The following is a 23,148-nucleotide window of genomic DNA, read 5'->3' on the forward strand; positions in this document are numbered from 1 at the left end:
ATCTGAAACAAGCACCGGCTGCACCTTCATTGGAAGGTGCAGCCGGTGAAGGTGAGTCTTTCCTTCTGAATTTTCGTCAAAACTCCATTAGTATCAGTGAGGAAAAAATGTACTCATCAAATGTTTATTTCAAAAAACAAATCATTTTACAGAACATGTGCAACTGAAGAAATAAACTACAAGTTTCCCAAGCATTTTGAACATTAGCAAAACAAAAATGATTCTCTTCACAAGACTAATATATCTGACATTGCAGTGTATTCAGGGAGGAAATGAGGGTCTGTGTCCTCTGTGCAGTTTTCTGGGCTGTCAGATGTCTCGAGGCAGCCCGAGTCTCTTGGACAGCTGTTCATATCTCCCTTCACATCTCTGGACATTTCAGCTGTAAAGTAGAAAGCAGGTTTGGTTGAATGAAGTGTGTAATCACTGAGGTGCTTAGATAAGAAGTAATCACGTAGTGCTACGTCTCCTGTGATTGGAGAAGCCTATCTGCCTGCAGCTTCTGCCTTCATTTGTCCTGCTCTATTCTCAGAAATGTTCTTTGAGGTTATCCTGTTAACTTTAACCTCTTTAGCTTTGGCTTGGAAATCTTTCTAGTCACCTCTACTTGAGCTTAAATGTTACTTGTCGTCATTTCCTTTCTAAAATGCCAAAACCTTTTTTCGTTTCTTGCTTCAGAATGTTTGCATTCATAAATATTTCTGAATAATATTCCCTGGTACTTACAGTCCAGTTGCTGCTGGGAGTGAACAGCAGTGAGCAGACGTTCTCGGTGTTCTGGATCAGTGACGTTCAGCTCCACCAGGTTGCTCTCCCTCAGCTTCATCAAGTCATCTACTGTTTGGTAACCGTTCAGGTGCAGAGATGAGAAATATTCCTGATGAAGAAGCACTGTTTAGAGGCTGAGTCAATGTTCTAATGAATATGATGGAGCTACATAAATCAGTCAGAAAGGGAAAAAGAGTGAGAACTGCACCTCTAAACTGAGGCGTTTTAGCACTTCCTGTACTGCTGATGTCTCTTTCACTTCATCCAGGTTTGTGCCAGAACTGTGTGTTAGCACATCCACGTAAATAAACTTGAAGTTTCCTATTCGGCCATTCAGCAAACCTGTCCATGTTCCCATGGGGGGCTTGGCAATGACATCAATTATATCTCCCACCTGCAAACAAGTTCACCTCAGTTTCAGTAAAGCTACATTGTAAAGTTTTATTAAATCCCCTAACCTACATTAAAGATTAGCTGCATAGTTACAGTTGAAATTAGATATATACACTGTATACAAAGACACAGTCTGTTTTTCCACTGTCTGACTGAGGATTAGCAAAATATTTTATATTCGCTAAATGCCAGAATAATGACAGAGATATTTTGAAGACTTTATATTTTTCTTCAATCAGAATCAGAATCAGAATCAGAATCAGAAAAGCTTTATTGCCAAGTACGTTTTTGGACATACAAGGAATTTGTTTTGGCGTAGTCGGTGCAATACAGTACAAATTAAACAGTATAAACATATCTACAATATCATATAAATATATGTGCACAGTTTTAAGTGAGTGAGAGTAAATATAGAGCAGTATAAGATGCAAGAGCAATACAACAGTGCAGGTGATCATTGTGCAAGTATGGCAGTGCAAGTAAAGCAGGAGTCCAAGCTGAGCGTTAATGTAACGCATAGAGTTACAGGTTACAAGTGTCCTGTCAGCAAAAAAAAAAAAAGGGGGGGGGGGGGGGGGAGAGAATGTCAAGGTGATTTCCGGGCTTTGTTAACCAGGCTGGTGGCAGATGGGAAAAAACAACTTCAAAGTTAGAAGTTTAAAAAGATGAACATAACAATGACCATCAGTGGGACCCTTTGTGGGGTTCCTTGAGATGACATTGTTGTAAATAAGCGCCGTTTAACTAAATAATCTGAACTGAAACTATCTGTGCAGTTATGCTGCTATAGGCTTAGGCTGCTGGAGGACATAACAACCACTTTCACCCTCTTCGCTACATTCTCACACTACTCTCCAATTTTGCATTATTTGCTGTTATTTCAGCTTTTAACTTTGTTCTCTCTATTCTCTTCATAGAAGCTAAACCTAGCCTGACTCTGTGTCTACCTGTGACATCTTTCTGGAGAGGGGAATTGTCCGAGTTTCTGCTGACAACAACTTAATGCTCACCCTCAATCGATGATCCACATAGCCCTGTCTTTTAGTGTTTAACCCTTTCTCTCTCCTAGACATGGCAATTGACTGAGCTTAACTGTAACAAACTCTATGTGCTCTCTTTCAGACTCTAACCTTGAAAACTGGCTCAGAGTTTATCTGTTCATTCTTTCTAGATGAAACGACTAATGGAGCTACATCCATTAACATTTACTTTTCCTTCCCATAAAAAGGACTCCTGGATCAGTGCTTCTTTGTTCTCTTTGTGTCTCTGCTCTGTTCTCTCAAACCCCCAGTCGGTCGTGGCAAATGGCCACTCACACTGAGCCTGGTTCTGGTTCTGCTGGAGGTTTCTTCCTGTTAAAAGGGAGTTTTTCCTCTCCACTTTCGCTACATGCATGCTCAGTATGAGAGATTGCTGCAAAGTCAACGCCAGTGACTGTCCACTGTCTCTACATGCTCATCCAGGAGGAGTGAATGCTGCAAATCTTTGACTGGATGCAATCTGCTGGGTTTCCTTAGATAGAAAAATCTTTTATCCAATTTGAATAAAAAGCTAACTCCGACTGCACTGTTCAATGGTTAGGATTAATTGGACTGTATGTACCTGACTTTTGTAAAGTGCCTTGAGACGACATGTGTTGTGAATTGGCGCTATATAAATAAAACTGAATTGAATTGAACATTCCTTGTGTGTAAGCTATTTACGGAAGCTCTAATAATGATGTCATGGCTTTGCTACTTTCTTATAGATTAATTCAGAACATTTGACAACACTGGAGCAACTTTTTGTTCAAAGTGCTATATAAATAAAATTGACATCGCCACTGATTCCTTTCAGATTCCTGATGGTGCCACATTGATCTGTTAAAATATTTACATGTATGTAAAAACAGCATGGGGATGTCTAGCCAATATACTGCAGCAGGCTTTAATGTCTTGATTAACATGTTTTGGGGTGAAATATGTGAATCAGCCGCAGTCCAAAAGCAAAATAACTTAAAGAAGCTGGCTGAAGATGTAAGAGAGTCTCACAATGATATATACAATAAGCACAGTAAGGACAATAGTTTGAGAAATAGTTCTCTATATTTCTGGACCAAGAAATTGGGCAGTAAAGAAGGTGTTTTTTCTTCAAAAGGAAACATCTAAGACTTTTTCTTCTGAAACAGTGTATTATAATATTTGATCAAATTAAATCAAGCTAGAACCTTTGTGCCACAATTCCAAAAGGTAGATTTGCCACAAAAACAAAAGAACAGCATACCCTCATTGGAACATGGTGGTGGCAGCATCACGCTCTGTACTAACCTTTCTTCAACTAGGGTTTTTTATAGATGTGTATTAAATCATGAACAGTTCAATATATCAGTCAGTTCTCACCTCAAAATATTTAGGGGTCTGCTAAGCTGAAGGTGAAAATGGATGGATTAATTTTTTCATCTATTTAGTTCCAAAGTCCAAGTCAACAAAAGAATGGTTTCATTATAGGAAGCTAATGAATTTGGAATGACAAAGCCACAGTCTAGAATACGTTTTACCAGAAAATCTGCAGAATCACTTGGACATGGCAATGGAAAAGAGATGTCCTAAACTCTGATAGATGCTCAGAATGTCTGCAAGGTAGAGTGGTCAAATATTACCAAGTCAAGATGTAGGATGCTGACATTCTCCAAAAGTTTGCATAAATGCTGATGCTGCCCACTTATGCAACTGAGTTGTCGATACTGTTCCTTCTAACAGAATAAATGAATTGTACAGGATAATGTCCAAAAAGTTAAAAAAACTGGAATTTTAACAGGTGTTCGATGTTTGGAGTTTCTCTTTTTGCAGCCCTGGTGGCTGCTAAAGAAAAATTATTTGATGAGTCTGCTGTGGAAAGCATGGAAATATTAACTCAGTGTGTTTCTGGTGGTGAAACAAGATACATTGTTAATTGATAATTGTTGACACCCCTGAATGTGTAAACAGTCTTGAAATGAATTCATCTTTTATATAAATAATCTTACACTGAATAATCTGCTGCAGTTCTTTACAAGGAATTTTTTCCTTCCTTTCCAAAGACAAAAATTTTAAATATTTGAAATCCTGCTGACTGAAGATATGGACAAGTAAATATTTTATTGTTGCGATTCCTTACATTAGAAAGATTAATAAACACCTTTCTGAAATTAATGGCACGTTCTCTTGTTTTTCCCATTGTGAAGAGTGGATAGGAGAGATACACAGTTACTTTCAGGTCTTATTTCTTAAAAGGTCTTGAAGACTGTTCTCTCTTTTTAACACCAGCAGACACACATTAACCATCGTTTACTGACTGTTTTGCTTTCCTGTAAATTTAAATGTTGTAATTTCATTTTTGAATTAATGATGGCATTTCCAATTTCTTCCAGGACTTATACCTTGAGTGTGAGCGATTCTGTGTCGTACAGACTTGGCACAAATTCTGTATGGACTCTTGCTCGGCAGCAGAACTGCCGTGTGAACATCAGATCATCCTCCAGCCTCAGGCTTTCTCTGTTGCTGGAGCAGTTCGACCCACTCGTGACTCCACCTGAAGTACAGAACACACAAAAGAAAAGGGCCAAGTTATTGAATTGGTTTTGACGTGGGTATTTACATATTTACAACAAAACACGTATGCACTGGTCTGAGATAAACAGGGGTTGGACAATGAAACTGAAACACCTGGTTTTAGATCACAATAATTTATTATTATGGTGTAGGGCCTCCTTTTGCGGCCAATACAGCGTCAATTCGTCTTGGGAATGACATATACAGGAGAGTGGCCAGGTCACTACGTGATACTGGTGGAGGAAAACGTTTCCTGACTCGCTCCCCCAAAACACCCCAAAGTGGCTCAATAATATTTAGATCTGGTGACTGTGCAGGCCATGGGAGATGTTCAACTTCACTTTCATGTTCATCAAACCAATCTTTCACCAGTCTTGCTGTGTGTATTGGTGCATTGTCATCCTGATACACGGCACCGCCTTCAGGATACAATGTTTGAACCATTGGATGCACATGGTCCTCAAGAATGGTTTGGTAGTCCTTGGCAGTCATCTAGCACAAGTATTGGACCAAGGGAATGCCATGATATGGCAGCCCAAACCATCACTGATACACCCCCATGCTTCACTCTGGGCATGCAACAGTCTGGGTGGTACGCTTCTTTGGGGCTTCTCCACACCGTAACTCTCCCGGATGTGGGGAAAACAGTAAAGGTGGACTCATCAGAGAACAATACATGTTTCACATTGTCCACAGCCCAAGATTTGCGCTTTTTGCACCATTGAAACTGACGTTTGGCATTGGCACGAGTGACCAAAGGTTTGGCTATAGCAGCCCGGCCGTGTACAGGTCCTTCTCAAAATATTAGCATATTGTGATAAAGTTCATTATTTTCTATAATGTAATGATGAAAATTTAACATTCATATATTTTAGATTCATGGCACACTAACTGAAATATTTCAGGTCTTTTATTGTCTTAATACGGATGATTTTGGCATACAGCTCATGAAAACCCAAAATTCCTATCTCACAAAATTAGCATATCATTAAAAGGGTCTCTAAACGAGCTATGAACCTAATCATCTGAATCAACGAGTTAACTCTAAACACCTGCAAAAGATTCCTGAGGCCTTTAAAACTCCCAGCCTGGTTCATCACTCAAAACCCCAATCATGGGTAAGACTGCCGACCTGACTGATGTCCAGAAGGCCACTTTTGACACCCTCAAGCAAGAGGGTAAGACACAGAAAGAAATTTCTGAACGAATAGGCTGTTCCCAGAGTGCTGTATCAAGGCACCTCAGTGGGAAGTCTGTGGGAAGGAAAACGTGTGGCAGAAAACGCTGCACAACGAGAAGAGGTGACCAGACCCTGAGGAAGATTGTGGAGAAGGGCCGATTCCAGACCTTGGGGGACCTGCGGAAGCAGTGGACTGAGTCTGGAGTAGAAACATCCAGAGCCACCGTGCACAGGCGTGTGCAGGAAATAGGCTACAGGTGCCGCATTCCCCAGGTCAAGCCACTTTTGAACCAGAAACAGCGGCAGAAGCGCCTGACCTGGGCTACAGAGAAGCAGCGCTGGACTGTTGCTCAGTGGTCCAAAGTACTTTTTTCAGATGAAAGCAAATTCTGCATATCATTCGGAAATCAAGGTGCCAGAGTCTGGAGGAAGACTGGGGAGAAGGAAATGCCAAAATGCCAGAAGTCCAGTGTCAAGTACCCACAGTCAGTGATGGTCTGGGGTGCCGTGTCAGCTGCTGGTGTTGGTCCACTGTGTTTTATCAAGGGCAGGGTCAATGCAGCTAGCTATCAGGAGATTTTGGAGCACTTCATGCTTCCATCTGCTGAAAAGCTTTATGGAGATGAAGATTTCATTTTTCAGCACGACCTGGCACCTGCTCACAGTGCCAAAACCACTGGTAAATGGTTTACTGACCATGGTATCACTGTGCTCAATTGGCCTGCCAACTCTCCTGACCTGAACCCCATAGAGAATCTGTGGGATATTGTGAAGAGAACGTTGAGAGACTCAAGACCCAACACTCTGGATGAGCTAAAGGCCGCTATCGAAGCATCCTGGGCCTCCATAAGACCTCGCAGTGCCACAGGCTGATTGCTTCCATGCCACGCCGCATTGAAGCAGTCATTTCTGGCAAAGGATTCCCGACCAAGTATTGAGTGCATAATTGTACATGATTATTTGAAGGTTGACGTTTTTTGTATTAAAAACACTTTTCTTTTATTGGTCGGATGAAATATGCTAATTTTGTGAGATAGGAATTTTGGGTTTTCATGAGCTGTATGCCAAAATCATCCGTATTAAGACAATAAAAGACCTGAAATATTTCAGTTAGTGTGCAATGAATATAAAGTATATGAATGTTAAATTTTCATCATGACATTATGGAAAATAATTAACTTTATCACAATATGCTAATATTTTGAGAAGGACCTGTATAGTGACCCTGTGGAGCTCCCGACGGACAGTTCTGGTGGAAACAGGAGAGTTGAGGTGCACATTTAATTCTGCCGTGATTTGGGCAGCCGTGGTTTTATGTTTTTTGGATACAATCCGGGTTAGCACCCGAACATCCCTTTCAGACAGCTTCCTCTTGCGTCCACAGTTAATCCTGTTGGATGTGGTTCGTCCTTCTTGGTGGTATGCTGACATTACCCTGGATACCGTGGCTCTTGATACATCACAAAGACTTGCTGTCTTGGTCATAGATGCGCCAGCAAGACGTGCACCAACAATTTGTCCTCTTTTGAACTCTGGTATGTCACCCATGTTGTGTGCATTTCAATATTTTGAGCAAAACTGTGCTCTTACCCTGCTAATTGAACCTTCACACTCTGCTCTTACTGGTGCAATGTGCAATCATTGAAGACTGGCTACCAGGCTGGTCCAATTAAGCCATGAACCGGCGGTTTCAGTTTCATTGTCCAACCCCTGTAGATAATAATAGTTTTGAAGTGTCAGCAAGGACTGGCTGTGGTTCATGGGGAGGAGCAGTTGCCTGATGTCAGTTGGAAGGTTGTGAGTTTGATTGTCACATGTCCAAGTGTCACTGAAACCCAAGTTGAAATACGGAGTATCTGTGTGGATAGGTGAATGGGACCGGTGGTGGAAAAATACTTTGATGGGCTAGAAATGTGGTATGTAGGTTCAGGCCATTATCAGAACACAACAGTCTGCAAGCTTGGATTGCATTAGTTATTAGGGTGTATTATAAGGAGCAAACGTTCGCATGAATTAGCTTACTGGAGGAGCTTTGCCCACTCTTTTGGCTGTAAATGCTTTCCAGGGAGCTTCTGGACTGTTTGTGTCCTTTGGTACATGTTCCTCTGTGGCCAGTCTCCCTCTTTGCTGCTTCGTCGTTCTCCATATATATGTTCTGCAGATTAAAAGAATACAGAGTCACATTTTCACTTGCCCCTCATCTGCTCTACAATGTTGTGTATCTGACTGAACCTCTGTTGTCTCTATCTTTCTCCTACCACATGCATCTGGAGCTAAAAAACATCAGAACAGAGCAAGTAGATCAGGCGAGTCAGAACACCAAGGTGCAGTTTCATTTCTTATGTGTAGCAGTTTACATCGAGTTCTTGGCTGAGTCACCCAGCTACTTTGCCAAGCAGTACATGTAATCCTGTGAATGATGCCTTGCTTTAAATAGTCAACACCAAGGAGGTTTGTTCTGAGTGTAATCCCTGACTACCTGCGCTCAGCTTTCACCTTCCAGCTTCCTGTTTCTGTACAAGCCCCAAATGGTGGCTAGCTTGGGATGATATTTGGCACTTCTTTTTCTTTTGCCTTTTCCCTTTCAGGTAATGATATTTGGATAAATTACTGGAAACAACAAGTAGTATTATCTCGCTTACACAGCTGTTGTTTGTTTTATGCATTTACAGTGTTTATTTATCCTGCCACATATGTTGATGCTTTTAAAAGTACATATTTATGAAGTGTAAGTGTCACTTACGTTGAGCATCCTCATGCACAGTTGAGTACCTGTGCATGGGGATGAAGGTTGTGAAATGCTATTGCATTGGAAAAATTTTTAAATATAACATTTACACAATATCAGCCTGATATGAAGTTAAACTTCAGTAACTCTAACAAAACCACCCAAATAAAAGACCAAACTTCACATTTCCTTTGCCTTGTCTTACTTTATATAAATATATTGTTTACATTAAACATAAAATTTACTTGAACTGCTTATATTATAACAGAAGTATGTTTTATGTCTGAAGTACATATTATAGCTTCACTCTGATGGCATCAAACTATGAATTAACACACGTGGAATTATATACTGAACAAAAAAGTATGAAACAACTGAAAATATGTCTTATATTCTAGGTTCTTCAAAGTAGCCACCTTTTGTACTCTTGTCATTCTGTTGATGAGCTTCAAGAGGTAGTAACCTGAAATGGTTTTCCAACAGTCTTAAAGGAGTTCCCAGAGATGCTTAGCACTTGTTGGCCCTTTTGCCTTCACTCTGCGGTCCAGCTCACCCCAAACCATCTCGATTGGGTTCAGGTCCGGTGACTGTGGAGGCCAGGTCATCTGGCGCAGCACCCCATCACTCTCCTTCTTGGTCAGATAGCCCTTACACAGCCTGGAGGTGTGTTTGGAGTCTTTGTCCTGTTGAAAAATAAATGATGGTCCAACTAAACGCAAACCGGATGGAATAGCATGCCGCTGCAAGATGCTGTGGTAGCCATGCTGGTTCAGTATGCCTTCAATTTTGAATAAATCCCCAACAGTGTCACCAGCAAAGCACCCCCACACCATCACACCTCCTCCTCCATGCTTCACGGTGGAAACCAGGCATGTAGAGTCCATCCATTCACCTCTTCTGCGTCGCACAAAGACACGGTGGTTGGAACCAAAGATCTCAAACTTGGACTCATCAGACCAAAGCACAGATTTCCACTGGTCTAATGTCCATTTCTTGTGTTCTTTAGCCCAAACAAGTCTGTTCTGCTTGTTGCCTGTCCTCAGCAGTGGTTTCCTAGCAGCTGTTTTACCATGAAGGTCTGATTCACACAGTCTCCTCTTAACAGTTGTTCTAGAGATGTGTCTGCTGCTAGAACTCTGTGTGGCATTGACCTGTTCTCTAATCTGAGCTGCTGTTAACCTGCGATTTCTGAGGCTGGTGACTCGGATGAACACGGATGAAAGGAAAACTCTTGGTCTTCCTTTCCTGGGGCGGTCCTCATGTGAGCCAGTTTCTTTGTAGTGCTTGATGGGTTTTGCGACTGCACTTGGGGACACTATCAAAGTTTTCCAAATTGTTCAGGCTGACTGACCTTCATTTCTTAAAGTAATGATGGCCCCTCATTTTTCTTTACTTAGCTGCTTTTTTTTGCCATAATACAAATTCTAACAGTCTATTCAGTAGGACTATCAGCTGTGTACTGTATCCACCTCCTGCACAACACAACTGATGGTCCCAACCCCATTTATAAGGCTTGAAATCCCACTTATTAAACCTGACAGGGCACACCTGGGAAGTGAAAACCAGTTCAGGTGACTACCTCTTGAAGCTCATCAACAGAATACCAAGAGTGTGCGGAGCAGTAATCAAAGCAAAAGGTGGCTACTTTGAAAAACCTAGAATATAAGACTTATTTTCAGTTGTTTTACACTGTTTTGTTCAGTATATAATTCCACGTGTGTTAATTCATAGTTTTGATGCCTTCAGTGTGAAGCTACAATATTCATAGTCATGAAAATAAAGAAAACTCTTTGAATGAGAAGGTGTCCAAACGTTTGGTCTGTACTGTATATATATATATATATATATATATATATATACACACATATATATATATATATTTGTGTATATATACACATATATATATATGTGTATATATATATATATATATATATATATATATATATATATATATATGTGTATATATATATATATATATATACAGTACAGACCAAACGTTTGGGCACACCTTCTCATTCAAAGAGTTTTCTTTGTTTTCATATATAGGGCTGCACGGTGGCGCAGTTGGTAGCACTGTTGCCTTGCAGCAAGAAGGTCCTGGTTTCGATTCCCAGCCTGCATGGAGTTTGCATGTTCTCCCCATGCATGCATGCATGCATGGGTTCTCACCGGGTACTCCGGCTTCCTCCCACAGTCCAAAGACATGCCTGTTAGGTTAATTGGTAACTCTAAATTGCCCTTAGGTGTATGAATGAGTGTGTGCGTGGTTGTTTGTGTGTTGCCCTGTGATGGACTGGCGACCTGTCCAGGGTGTACCCCGCCTCTTGCCCATAGACTGCTGGAGATAGGCACCAGCTCCCCTGTGACCCACTATGGAATAAGCAGTAGAAAATGACCTACAGTGAGAGCTGTCTGGGTTTTCTCTTGTGAGATGTTAATATGCTTTTAGTAATTTTCTGATGAGGTCTCCATCTCACTTCCCTGCAGCTTTGGCTCAACAGTCTCCTGCTTTTCTTGTAAATAACAAAGCATGTTTTAAAGTTAGGGAAGCCATCACAGTTGCTGAAAACAACCAGATGTACTTTTCAGGAAGCTGAATTCCTGGTTGCATATCAAGTCAGATCTGGAAGTTTTGGATTGTGAAACCAAACAGATACTGGAGATATTGAGCCAGATGTTATCTGATGGCAACAAATCTCCCAAGCAGGAACTACGTTTTGAGTAATAAAGGCATTAAAATATGTGTATTGTGGTGACAGATGGACATGTTTGTGCTCTCGGTATGACCCTATGACATAAACAGCCAGTGTTTATAGCATGTCTATGACTTTATTTCAGAATTAGGTTAAACCCTGTTAGCCATACAACAACAGATAGGAGACCTATGTGCTGTGTATGTTTGTGTATGTGTGTGGATTTAGGGGTGGGGGTTGGTGGGTCCTGAACATCTGTACTGATCTTCAAAATTACGTCTTCTTTCCTTGGACTATACACATGGTGTCACTAAAGTGTCATTTCTCTTAAACTCACTTTAAAGTTGATCTTCAAAAGTCGCAAACACTCTGCAAGAAAATATTTACTAACCATGACCTGCCTATATCTGCAGTCAGAGTTTTAAACATCTGTAACTTTGCTTATCTTGCTAACATTTACAGTTACCAGGATTCAATGTACAAAAAATCTTCAAAGCTTACAGTTGGAAAACTGCTACAAAGATTGATATCTTGGACTCACCAAGTTTCTATAGCAACACATAGATCCAATCTATATATTTAAAAAAGCCTTTTCTGTTCTACCATGTCAAACATGAACATGCAGAGTTTGTTAAACAATCCAAAACCTAACCAGTGACTGAGGCGGTTTCTTCTGCCAAGAAAACTGTCACGGAGTGACATTTCTGGACTTTGTTTGTGGCTTTGTGTTTGTTTACCTTTTGCTTAGATTTTTCTATTTTGGTTTTTGTATCATGTTTTTCTTTTCTCCCTCTTCTGCCTCCTATTGTTTACGACTCAAGTTCTTTTATGGTTGTTTTCTTATTACTTTGTATGGTTTATTATTATTATTATTATTATTATTATTGTAATTATTATAGTTCTTGGTCTTCCCTGGATTCTCTAGTTTTATTTCTCTTTAGTATCTTTGTGTTTTATTGTGTTTTATTATTTGTTCCTTTGCACTCTTCTTGTTTACTAGTTTGTTTTCTGTTTCCTTCCCAGTTAATTCAGTCAGTGTGGTTAGGTTTCTTTACTTTTGTATTCAGGTTTTATTTATGGGTTCTTTGTTTGTTCATAGGTTGTTGTTGTTGTTCCTATGTTCCCTCTAGTTTCTCTGTTTACTTTAGTTCATGATTATTCTAGTTTTCTTATTCCCCATTTGATTATTTATGTTTGTCTATAGGTTTGCTTGGTCTGTGTTTCTGTTTATTGTTTGTTAGTTACTTTGCCCATCCTCAGCCTTTGTATTTGTTTCACCTGTTCCTTCTGCTTCCCTGCCTCCTTGTCACACCTGTTCCCTGTTCCGTTGATTATCTGCCTTTGTTATCTCACAGTATATAAGTTGGTTTTGTGTCTTTGTCCAGTGCTGGTTCCTTGTGTTTGTCACACCTCGTTCTCATCCATGATTATACTTTGAGTTTTTTGCCACGCCTTTCCTTGGGAAACCTGCAGTGATTTTGCAATGTTTTTTGACCTTGTAAATCAATCTTTGAATTACAAAGATGATCCTGCCGAGCTCTTGTTTGCACTTTGGTCCGATCCAAAACCACATCGTGACAAAAACATGTTGTCATTAGGTTTTTCAGCAGAATAATGATTCAAAACATATTACCAAAATCAGCCCAAATGATTCCCCTAACAATAAAACAATAAAACAATAAATCTACCTTCTTCCATGGCCATCTCGGTCTATAGACCTAAATCCATTGAAAACCTGTAGGCTGAGCTGAGAAGAGAGGACCTGGTACTAGAGACTGTACATCTTGTAAAGGTCAAAGATTCCCCACACTACATGCTCCAACTAAATGAAATGTTGAAGAAAAGGTGTTTTCCCATTGGCAGAGAGGGGTTGTATTAAAGTCAGCGGGACCAGTTGGTTCTGGTAGAACCAATTGTTTCTGACATTTTTCCCCAGTAAATAAATGTGCACAAATTAAAAGTTGAATTTTTCCAAATTTTTCAATGTGAAATTATGTTGCTGCAACACAAGCTGGATTCTTTTAAATGCTTTTTACATATCTTTAACAAGCACATAACATCTTTCTGTTGATTTAAATTGAAACTGAAAAAGTTGTCTGTGATTTCATATTCAAAAATGCTAATATTCTGTAACATTCTAAACACTATACAGTAAAAGTGAAAATAACTTTTGGTCAGAAGATACTGTTGTATCTATAACTTACTGTGTTTTCTGAGCACTGCATATCTGTGAGGGAACGGATCATGTGTGACAGAGACAGATCTGACTGTTTCTGGTCCAGCTCCTGGATCAGACTCTCAAAACGATCCCAGTCCGAATTCCAGGGCGGGGAGGAGCTGTTGCCACTATGGGTGCACAGTTGATGTGGAACCTGGTGGCATGTATGTTGGAATGGCCAGGCCTCTGGACACTCAAACGGCTTCCACCTATAATGTCCCATCTTTGGGCTCCAGAACCCTCTTTCTGTTGGATCTTCATTGGAATTCCTGGTGTTCTGTTGTAGTTGATGTGGGTGTGATGGTGAAACAGCTTCAGAGGAGCTCTTCTCTGTCCTTCGTGAGAGGCTGATGCATGTTAGCCCTGTGCTGTGGTGTCTCACCCCTTCCTCCATGCATGCTAAATATGAGCAGAGACTAGTTATTTTATTCACCACTTTAATACAGATAACTGAGCTGACAACTCTACAGTGACTCACCGTGTTTCTTAGTTGAGCTTGTGTTGTTGTCATTAACATTCTTAGGTCCGTTCTTTACGTGTACTAGATTTTGTAACTTTTTTAATTTTCCTGTGGTTTGGATGGTTTCATCAGAGTCTGTTCCTTTTTCCCCATTCTACATTAACAACAAATACATTCATTCAGCTTAGACATGTTTAAAATCCATCCACCAATCAAAACTTCCCATAAAATAGTAGAAAATGATGAAAATAGTTTTCATTCAGTTCAGTTCAATTTATTGATATGGTTCACAACACACGTTGTTTCTGGGCACTTTACAAAAATTTTATTCAATCAATTTATACAAACAGATTCCAAGTCAATTACATACATTCCAAATTTATCCCAGTTTTAATGTGTTTGAAGGGTGAGGAGAAGTGAATAAATGGGAAAAAGGGATTGTAAAGAGGGATTACGAGGATGAAATGAAAACGGTTTTAAAGTAGGATGAAAACAATGATTGGAATGAAAATGTTTGACAAGAGGGATGAGGACAATGAGTGAATGAAATCTATTTGTAAAGAGATTTAAGGGTAATGAATGGGATAAGAAGTGATTGTAAAGCAGGATAAGGATGACAAAGTGGGTAAAAAAGGATGTAAACTGGGATGAGCAAAATAAACTGAATGAAAAGGGATGGATAACAAAATCGAAAGGAATGAGAATAACAAGCGGGATGAAAATGGTTCTAAAAGGAATGAGAATGATAAATGGGATTGTTAGGGTTATGAAAGGATCGAGAATGACAAATTGGATGAAAGGTGGATGTAAAAATGGATGAGAAGGATGAAAGGTATGAAAATAGGAGTCAAAAAGAGGTAGAAGGAAATGGAATCAAAAGAAATTGTGACATAAGGCTTCCAAAGGGATGATAAAGATGAGTGTAAAGAAGGAGTTGTAATGAAGTTTGGGTTAAAAAAAAACTGTTTTTAAAATAATGAGAATGACATGATGGCAAATGGTGTAGAATCAATTCTAATTATGGATAAGGAAGTTAACCGGGACAGGAAAAGGGTAATTCAAAATGATAAGGTGAATGAGTGGGATAAAAAGGTTTCCTAACAAAGGATGAAGAGAAACGGTGGAGAGATATGACCTGTTTGGCCCTCCATCCTCATCTACAATGAACTTGCTGATGAGCCAACTTACATCAGCTCAGAAGGTGGTGCTACTCTATCAGGTATTACCACCAACATACTTTATTTTGATAATACGTTTCACTTTCATCATGTTTGACAAATTATCAGTGGTGGCTGAGACTGTTCTGTTCAGCACGATCGATTGTTTTGATTCTTATTTAGACATAATCACTTAAACTTTGATAAAGCTTACTTTTAAAAGCTATAAAGGATATAAAGAATTCAACAGTTTCCCCACCTATGAAAATATCGCTGATGTGAAAACCTGCAGGCCATCTCTGTGTGTGTTTTAATTTAGCAAACATTGTTTAGTTTTCTGCGATAATGTTGTCAAATAAAATCCCCAGCTATGGAGTGTGGCACCAGTATAATGAGAATTTGACTTTAAAAGGGATAGAGCAGGACATGACCTCTCAGACTGCTTTTAGGAAGCGATCTGAGGGGTAATAAGAAAGTATTAAACAATTTCTCTTTTCATACAGGAGGATGTTCAGATTTTTTCTTGAATGTGAAAGTCAAACATTTATGAGAGACGTCAAATTGGCAACACTTCATCCTCAACTGCTGAAATTAAATCCTATAGTCAGTGGCAAATCCAGTAATCGCAAAGAACAGTGGGCAGATATAAAGAAGATAAATGAGGATCTGTGTGCCTTTTTCCTCTGTCTAACCTTCATCTTGACATTTCAATCTTGGCTGAGATCCCAGCCCACACTTTTCCGTATTGTAAATTAAACAAACATTATACAACCCAAACTAACATTGTAAATGAAAATATTTAAATCGTAATTCTGATTTTCCAAGAATAAAAATATAATTGATACTCTCTAATGACCTCAGTCATTTGTCTCATTTTGATCAAACAAGTGCACATGCATGCAGGTGTGCTAGGTGTCTACGTGCATGATGGCATATGGATCCAGGATTGCACAACACTCTGGCATCTGCACAGCTTTGCAAAATTATCATTTGAGCCGATGAAATCACCGTTTGGTCATATTGATGACCAGGAAGCGCTCAAATGTTATAGGCCATGTTATTAATTTTTTTGGTCCAAAGCCAAATGTGACACTAATGTTTAAAGAATGTTGAATAAAAGTTACTTTTAACAGAATATTGTTCTGTACAAGTGTGAGTGTGCTGTTGTGTGATTTGTAAAGTGGTTCTACCTGAGCTGGTAGATCTGTCCTTCTTCTTTCTGAGACTATCTCCTTCTTTTGGACATGTCTTGTTAACACCCCGCTGTCGCTGCAAACTTCAGAAATCAGAGGATGCCTTGTAGTTCATATTAAGACCAAAAACACAAATCTATAAAACTAGCTTTTTAAATGTAATGCATAACAGATGAAAAGCTCAAAACCCTTTATTACAAGTGCTCTGGGTACGTCTAAATCATATGTTTCAGATACCCAAGACTTAACCTCAGTGGGACATTATCTTGGCATTTATTCAGGAAAGATGAAAAAATGATTAAGATTAACATTGTGGATATCAAGTTACTCTATAAGGACCATGTCATTTGAAGGCAAGGGATAACAAATTAAAGAAACAATCAAAGCAACCTAATGAGACTTCATTGAACCTCTGACACTCAATGAAATAAGAAATTATATGATGTTAAAGTGATGCTGTGTAATGAAGTCAATGTCATTGGCTCATTTCAATCACTTGAGTTCACACTAGATAACCAGATTGTTTACTTAGGATAACATTGGACTAGTACCAGCTGTGTAGTTAGAGCATGCTAGTGCTAGCTGTGAATTAAACAGTTAATATAGACAGGTAGTTTAGCAAAGTGATCCAAATTTAGCTGTTTGTCAATAAAATTATTACTGATGTTGATGTTTTTATTTTTTTCTAATCAATGTTAATGCAGAAATAATTTACAATTAAAATTGAATAAGATTTGCATGGTGCTGTCTTGCACCAATAAGGTCCTGGGTTCAAAACCTCTGCTCTCAGGGTATTCTCTCTTCCACTCACCATCTAAAAATATTCATGTTCCGATAATTAGCCTAGTGAGTGTGTGCAGTCATAGTTATTTCTGCAGCAGGATTAACTCACAACCTGTCCAGGGTGTTAACCGCCTTGGGCCCACTGAGTGCTGGAGATTGGATCCAGCACAAACTTACAGATGCTCCATTCTGGCTTTTCTTGGTGATACTGATTTTGACTTTTCTTGGAGTTCTGGGCTGCCATTTCCAATGTTTTGTCCAAGGACATTTTACATAAAAGAGAGAACAATATGCTGCAGGTTCTTTGAGTAATAGTTTGGGGTCTGGCAGAAATTGAAGGATCTAAAAGATATCCTCATTTATGCATCATGTCCCTTACTTTAATCTGTTTTTACTTAATCTTTCAAAACGTTCATTAAAGTACATGCTTTTGGGTTGGTTAAAACACAGAAAATAGTGTTTGCTCTTAGTTGATACTTTTAATTATTGAAAAACAAATTTGACTTTTCAGTATTTGGTCAACCAATCACAGAGCAGAGCTTATCTCAGTTGAAATTCAGATTCAGATTTTTTGACTCAGTTCTTAGTTAGCAAAACAACCCAAAGTAAGTTACTTTCAGCAGAGTAGTTTTTAGAATGCAGGGTTATATGATTTTGTACATACCAAATGTTTCATCCTCCAAGGTTATCTTTGCCTTACATGACCTGAAATAACAAATTGTAAATTGTAGTTAAGCAAGAGTTTATTTCATGATTAAGAAATTAGTGAAAAAACTTAGAAACAGTACCTTATGTTTTCTCCTATTGGTCTGGTTTTAGTGTGATTTTTGTCCTTGGGGTGGGGGGGTGGGGGGGGGGGGTGGGGTGGGGGGAAGCATTAATATGACTTAAAATAAGTCATAAGAAAAAAAGAAACTCAGACTGGCTACTCAAACCAGTCACACTGTTTCACCAAATTTCACTCCAGAAGGTTTGTTCCAATGAATTTGCTCTCACAGGTTCCAAAATCTGACCTTTGAGTGTATAGAGGAGGCTTTTGTATTGTGCCCCTCAGTCTCCTTTTACATACATAAGCCATGTTGGGCTATGCTATGTAAAACAGGATTAATTAGTCAGAGTTCTATGGGGTAAGAACACTGTCAAAAACAATGTGTATGTAAAGACGGAAATGTGTGCATATTAGTCAATAGTTGTGCATAAGTAAAATCCAAAAGAGGTATTGTATATTTTCTCTATAAGAATACAAAATAAAATGTTACAGCTTCAAGAAATTACAAACACAAAGTTCAAGTTTACAGTTGTGGTTTATCCTTTATGAATACAATATGCTATAACAGTTTGTGAATACGATTTATTTTCTATGAGAATATGAATTTACATCAGCGACTTGGTGTCACGTGATCTCAGGCTGGTTGGTGGAGCACAGAGTTAGTCGATTCGCGTTCTTACCCCATAGAGTTCAGGTTCAACGTCAGTGTCTGCTTATTGTGTAAGTTACACAGAATGGAGAAGAACTTACAGAGTTGATGGATGGATCAGAGCCGCCCCACTCAGCTTTGCATCTCAGACTCCCAGAACTGCACTGAGACTTGGGTAAGAATTCCTTGAGTGTATGGCTGTTCACTGGTTCATATATGCTTTCGGAGGATCCCTCCTTAAGGAAACAAAGCAATCAGATTTTATGTCCATATCATCTGAATGGAAAAACTACTTAAATACAAGTTTTTTAGTGGACAGCTGGACAAACATATGGAGTTTAAAGTAGATTGACATGAGTACTAAATTCCAAAGTAATTTCTGTCAGCATGGTGCTGCCAGTCAGCTCAATACTCCTGAACAAAATGTAAAAAGATTCAGTGAGCAATGTTGTTGAAAAGATTAATGGTTTGTAGAGAATGTGTCTGAGGCAGGTGTATTAATGTGCCCCAAAAGTCCGAGTCTGTGTGCTGTTGGATGCTCATTATGCTGACACCAGAGAAGATGGACTTGCAGGTGTCAGCAGCAGAAGGATCACTAGCAGTGACATGGGTGAAGGGGGCAGCAGAATGCTGTGCAGCAGACATCATTGTTGCTTTTACACTCATAACCATCTCAGCAAAACAGATGGGGTCACTGGAGGGGGTGACTGGGAGTTGCAGCCTCCCTGATTTGAACATGAGTGGTGTTTTGTTATTGGATGTCTGTGCTATCCATTGGTCCACAACAAGCAGCCTGTTTAGGCAATAGTGGTTTAGAAGTGTACTTTGTACCAGGCCATCCTGGTGTGATCATAGATTTTGCAATTGCATCATCAGACCTGTGGCTTTATGTCTTATGTTGAAGATGTACTACTGACATAATAATCTGCCTAATCAACTGATCACAAGTCCACCGCAATAATATCCTATCAGGTATGTTACCCAGAAAAGCAAAAGAACGTATTATCTTTGGTGCTTTTGCACAAATGTCAGCCTGAACCAAGGTTGAAATTTTACTTGATTTAAATCAAAGCAAATAAATTGGCAGCCTTAATCAGTGAGCTTTGCTTGGTAACATGGGAGTTTGACTGACAAACAGCATCAACCTTAATAATGTGTATTATCCAGTAATAGTTTGAGTTGGTAGTTGGTAGCACTGTTGCCTTGCAGCAAGAAGGTCCTGGGTTCGACTCCCGGCCGAACCCACACATGCACTCTGCATGGAGTGCATGTGTGGGTTCTCACTGGGTACTCCGGCTTCCTCCCACAGTCCAAAAACATGACTGTTAGGTTAATTGGTCTCTCTAAATTGCCCTTAGATGTGAATAAGTGTGTGTTTGGTTGTTTGTGTGTTGCACTGCGATGGACTGGCGACCCCGCCCCCCGCTCATAGACTACTGGAGATAGGCACCAGCTCCCCTCGCAACCCACTATGGAATAAGAGGTAGAAAATGACTGACTGACTGAGTTTGAGTTGTTTTAATTCGTTCAAACAGAACATTTGTCTGACCAACTGTTAGTGTTCCACTACTGTGAGTTTTTAATTTACTTCAAAACCACAGCAATATAAACTCTTTTAACAACAGGTAAGGGGACCATTACTGATAATAGTTTGACTTACCCTCACTTCAAAAAAGCAAACTGTTCACTTTAAAACCTGACCTGTTGTATTTAAAGGCGACCAAAGAAGTGATCTGAGCCCAACCAACATTCCGAATCTGCATTTCCTCAATTCCACAAACAGCAAGTAAATTACAAAATAAGGGCTCTTTTTTAAAAGTTGCTTATTAGTCCATATATTTCTGAAACTTGTTAATGTCTTACTTTAAACAGAAAGATAAAAACTGTTTTGTTTATTGCTGTCATCTCCTGTGATTTCTAATCTTTAACTAATGGGAAACAGTTGTGTAACATCTTGCACAGGCTAGGAAAACACTATCTAAGGTTTTATTTTTCCATTTTGTAAAGTTGATTAACCTCTCTTAATTAGAAATGCATTATCATTATTCTATGAAATTTGTCCATTAATTCCAAAATAATGGTGACACCAAACATGGTTTGACTTCCTTTACTTAATGTTAAGTCTATAAAATGATTTCCTCCAATTGTAGAATATTCAAGAAGCTATTTTTAATGTATCATTGACTGAAATCAAATGTATTTTCACAAATCTCTAACAGTGTACAGCAAATACAAGCAAAGCAAAAGAAGAATGCTTCGCAGAAATCTTTCCAACAACAGCAACACCAGCACCACCCCTGGATTCCTCAGCTTACTGGCTCTTTTTAAGCTCCTAAAAAACAAACTTAAAACAATTCAAAAGGTTAGCCTTACCAGCGTGAAGCAGAACAGGTTCATGTTGGACAGTCAGGTCTGGAGACCATGAAACCAAAAAACCTAAAGCTACGCTCTAGTCTCTGAGCACACTCACTCTCAGACACAAACACATGCACCCTAACACACCCCTGTGATGTAAAGAGTCACACAGCCCCCATGCTGTCTCCCATCCAGAGGCCTAATCCTAGTTTTAAATCCCTCCTATAATCCAATAGATGCAGTGAGCTATCACTGTCCAGCATTGGCCACAGACAGAGTCAAAGCTCCCCTGACAGGACAATAAACAACAGGCCGTCTTTGTTTGCCATGTGGCTCAGATGTTTAAAATAATAATCTGAGACTGGGACTGAACAATCACTGTGATCTTAAACTTCATGTAATGTTCTTTCCTAAGGAAAGAATTCTCTTGGGTTATTGTCAAGGCCTCTAAAATGTGTTTTTTTATGTTTGTATGCATGAAAATGTGTTTTTGATCATTTCTGTGTTCTTTATTAATGTTACCATGATCTTGCTGCGTTTAGTTTTTTAATATTGTCATTAAGTTTTTTGCCATATCAGTACATTCCTTCTGTTGAGTGTCTGAGTTTTTTCTTGTGTTCTATTCTTTGTACATTCAGATTTATTTATCTTAGGTCATTGTCAGTCTTTTCCTTTTGGTTTGTAGTTCCTTTGTGTCTAGTTCAGCTTTCTTTGTATCAATTATTCATCTTCCCCCAGTCTTCCTGTTTGCTGTCCTCACATCTGTTCCACATTCCCCTAATTAGCTCAACTGGATCCTATGTCATTCTCCACTCTTCCCTCAGTATAGAAGCTCGCTGGTTGTTATTGCTCATTACTGGTTTCTTCTGTTTCTCTGCCCAAACTCCATGTCCTGTTCGCCTCATGCAAGTTCTGTACCTTTTTTAATTGTTCCATCATTAAACCATATGTCCTGTTGATGCTTAGTTCTTGTATGTAGTTTGACCCTCCTTTAAACCTACAACACATGACAGTTTTTGTTTTATACTTAAATTATTTCTTCATTATTTAGAAATATGTGCATTCTTGCTACGCAACAGACACACAAAACTTGCTAGTTGTTGGACAGTATAGTTCAATTGTTATATTTCTTAGTGTTGGAAGAAGACCCTGTAAAATCTGCTGGTAAATATCTTCCTCACTAAGGTAAAGCACACACTTACATTGACTAACAGGAAGTTTGTTTTTGTAATGCACTTATTTTGAAGACCTAACCTATCTCTCTTTGACGTCAGCATCTTGAATGCAAGCTTCATGAAGTGAAGTGATTAGTCATTAATCATCCACCTCATTGGGGCAGACCAGATGGAAGTGGACTGAAACATTAGTTGGATTTCATTCTTTTTTGTTTTGTATATTGTACATTTTATCAGTGGGTGGCCAGATATACTGTGTGTGTGTGTGTGTGTGTGTGCGTGTGTGTGTGTGTGTGTGTGTGTGTGTGTGTGTGTGTGTGTGTGTGTGTGTGTGTGTGTGTGTGTGTGTGTAAACCAACTTTAGAGGAATATGATATGGTTTTGTGTAAATGCACTGTTCAGGTGTAACCCCCTAAGGTGGATCAATGGTAGTTAAGCAATAGGATTGTAGAGTAACTGGGCAGAGAATTATTGATGTGGAGTTTTTGAGAACGCTGGATTCTGGCCTGACCTGCTGATGTTGTGACCTGGTGCCAGAAACCGTAACTAGGTTCTATAACAACCAACATCTGCAGAAAGATGTTGTGGTTTTTGATGGGTTTAGCAACTTAACAGAAAATTTAGAATTCAGGTTAACTCTCTTGGTTTGATTAAGTACAGGCATCAATTGGTCCCAGAGGCTGAAGCAAACAGCTAGTCAGACAGGAAAAAAGACCAATCTTAAAAACGTCATAGCGGTTTATGGTAATGCTGTTTCATGAACCTTTAAACCACTACCACGTTTGGCTGGGTAGTGTTTGACACGCAAAACGCAGTTATCTTCCTGCGTGAAACAAGCACTAAAAATGGAGCATGTATGCACAACAACACTGGGCATAATAAAAACTATCATCTAAGTAATTATAATCACAAAGTTTTAAAAACAAACGAAAACACAACAGAGACATGCTCACACACATAAAAGCAAAACACAGCAAATAATGAAGGGTCTTATTGAAATAAATCAAACAATTTACATATTGAAAGTAAATGTTATGGGAATTAATATAACAAAAAGA

General features: G+C 39.1%; 1 protein-coding gene across 1 annotated transcript; it reads right to left on the bottom strand.

The window, feature by feature from the left end:
- Positions 1 to 110: 110 nt before the first annotated feature.
- Positions 111 to 21,065, bottom strand: samsn1b (SAM domain, SH3 domain and nuclear localisation signals 1b). Its single transcript, XM_047379858.1, has 12 exons — positions 20,934 to 21,065; positions 18,662 to 18,796; positions 17,931 to 17,974; positions 17,807 to 17,847; positions 16,357 to 16,442; positions 14,028 to 14,163; positions 13,536 to 13,948; positions 7,933 to 8,065; positions 4,559 to 4,710; positions 977 to 1,162; positions 727 to 877; positions 111 to 382 (listed from the first exon to the last, which is right to left on the bottom strand). The coding sequence occupies exons 1-12, from the start codon at positions 20,955 to 20,957 to the stop codon at positions 228 to 230; spliced, it is 1,656 nt and encodes a 551-aa protein (XP_047235814.1). The 5' UTR covers positions 20,958 to 21,065; the 3' UTR covers positions 111 to 227.
- Positions 21,066 to 23,148: the final 2,083 nt, after the last annotated feature.

This window comes from Girardinichthys multiradiatus, chromosome 11, assembly GCF_021462225.1.
Source record: "Girardinichthys multiradiatus isolate DD_20200921_A chromosome 11, DD_fGirMul_XY1, whole genome shotgun sequence".
NCBI classification, from domain to species: Eukaryota; Metazoa; Chordata; class Actinopteri; order Cyprinodontiformes; family Goodeidae; genus Girardinichthys; species Girardinichthys multiradiatus.

What these genes read in the sequence shown, in the direction of transcription:
- samsn1b (XM_047379858.1), bottom strand. Translation starts at nt 20,957, where the DNA reads ATGAACCTGTTCTGCTTCACGCTG. An exon ending in CTGATCCATCCATCAACTCT is followed by an intron (nt 17,975 to 18,661) that starts GTAAGTTCTTCT and finishes CCCCACCCCAAG; the next exon opens with GACAAAAATCACACTAAAAC. An exon ending in GAGTGGGCAAAGCTCCTCCA is followed by an intron (nt 4,711 to 7,932) that starts GTAAGCTAATTC and finishes TCTGTACTTCAG; the next exon opens with GTGGAGTCACGAGTGGGTCG.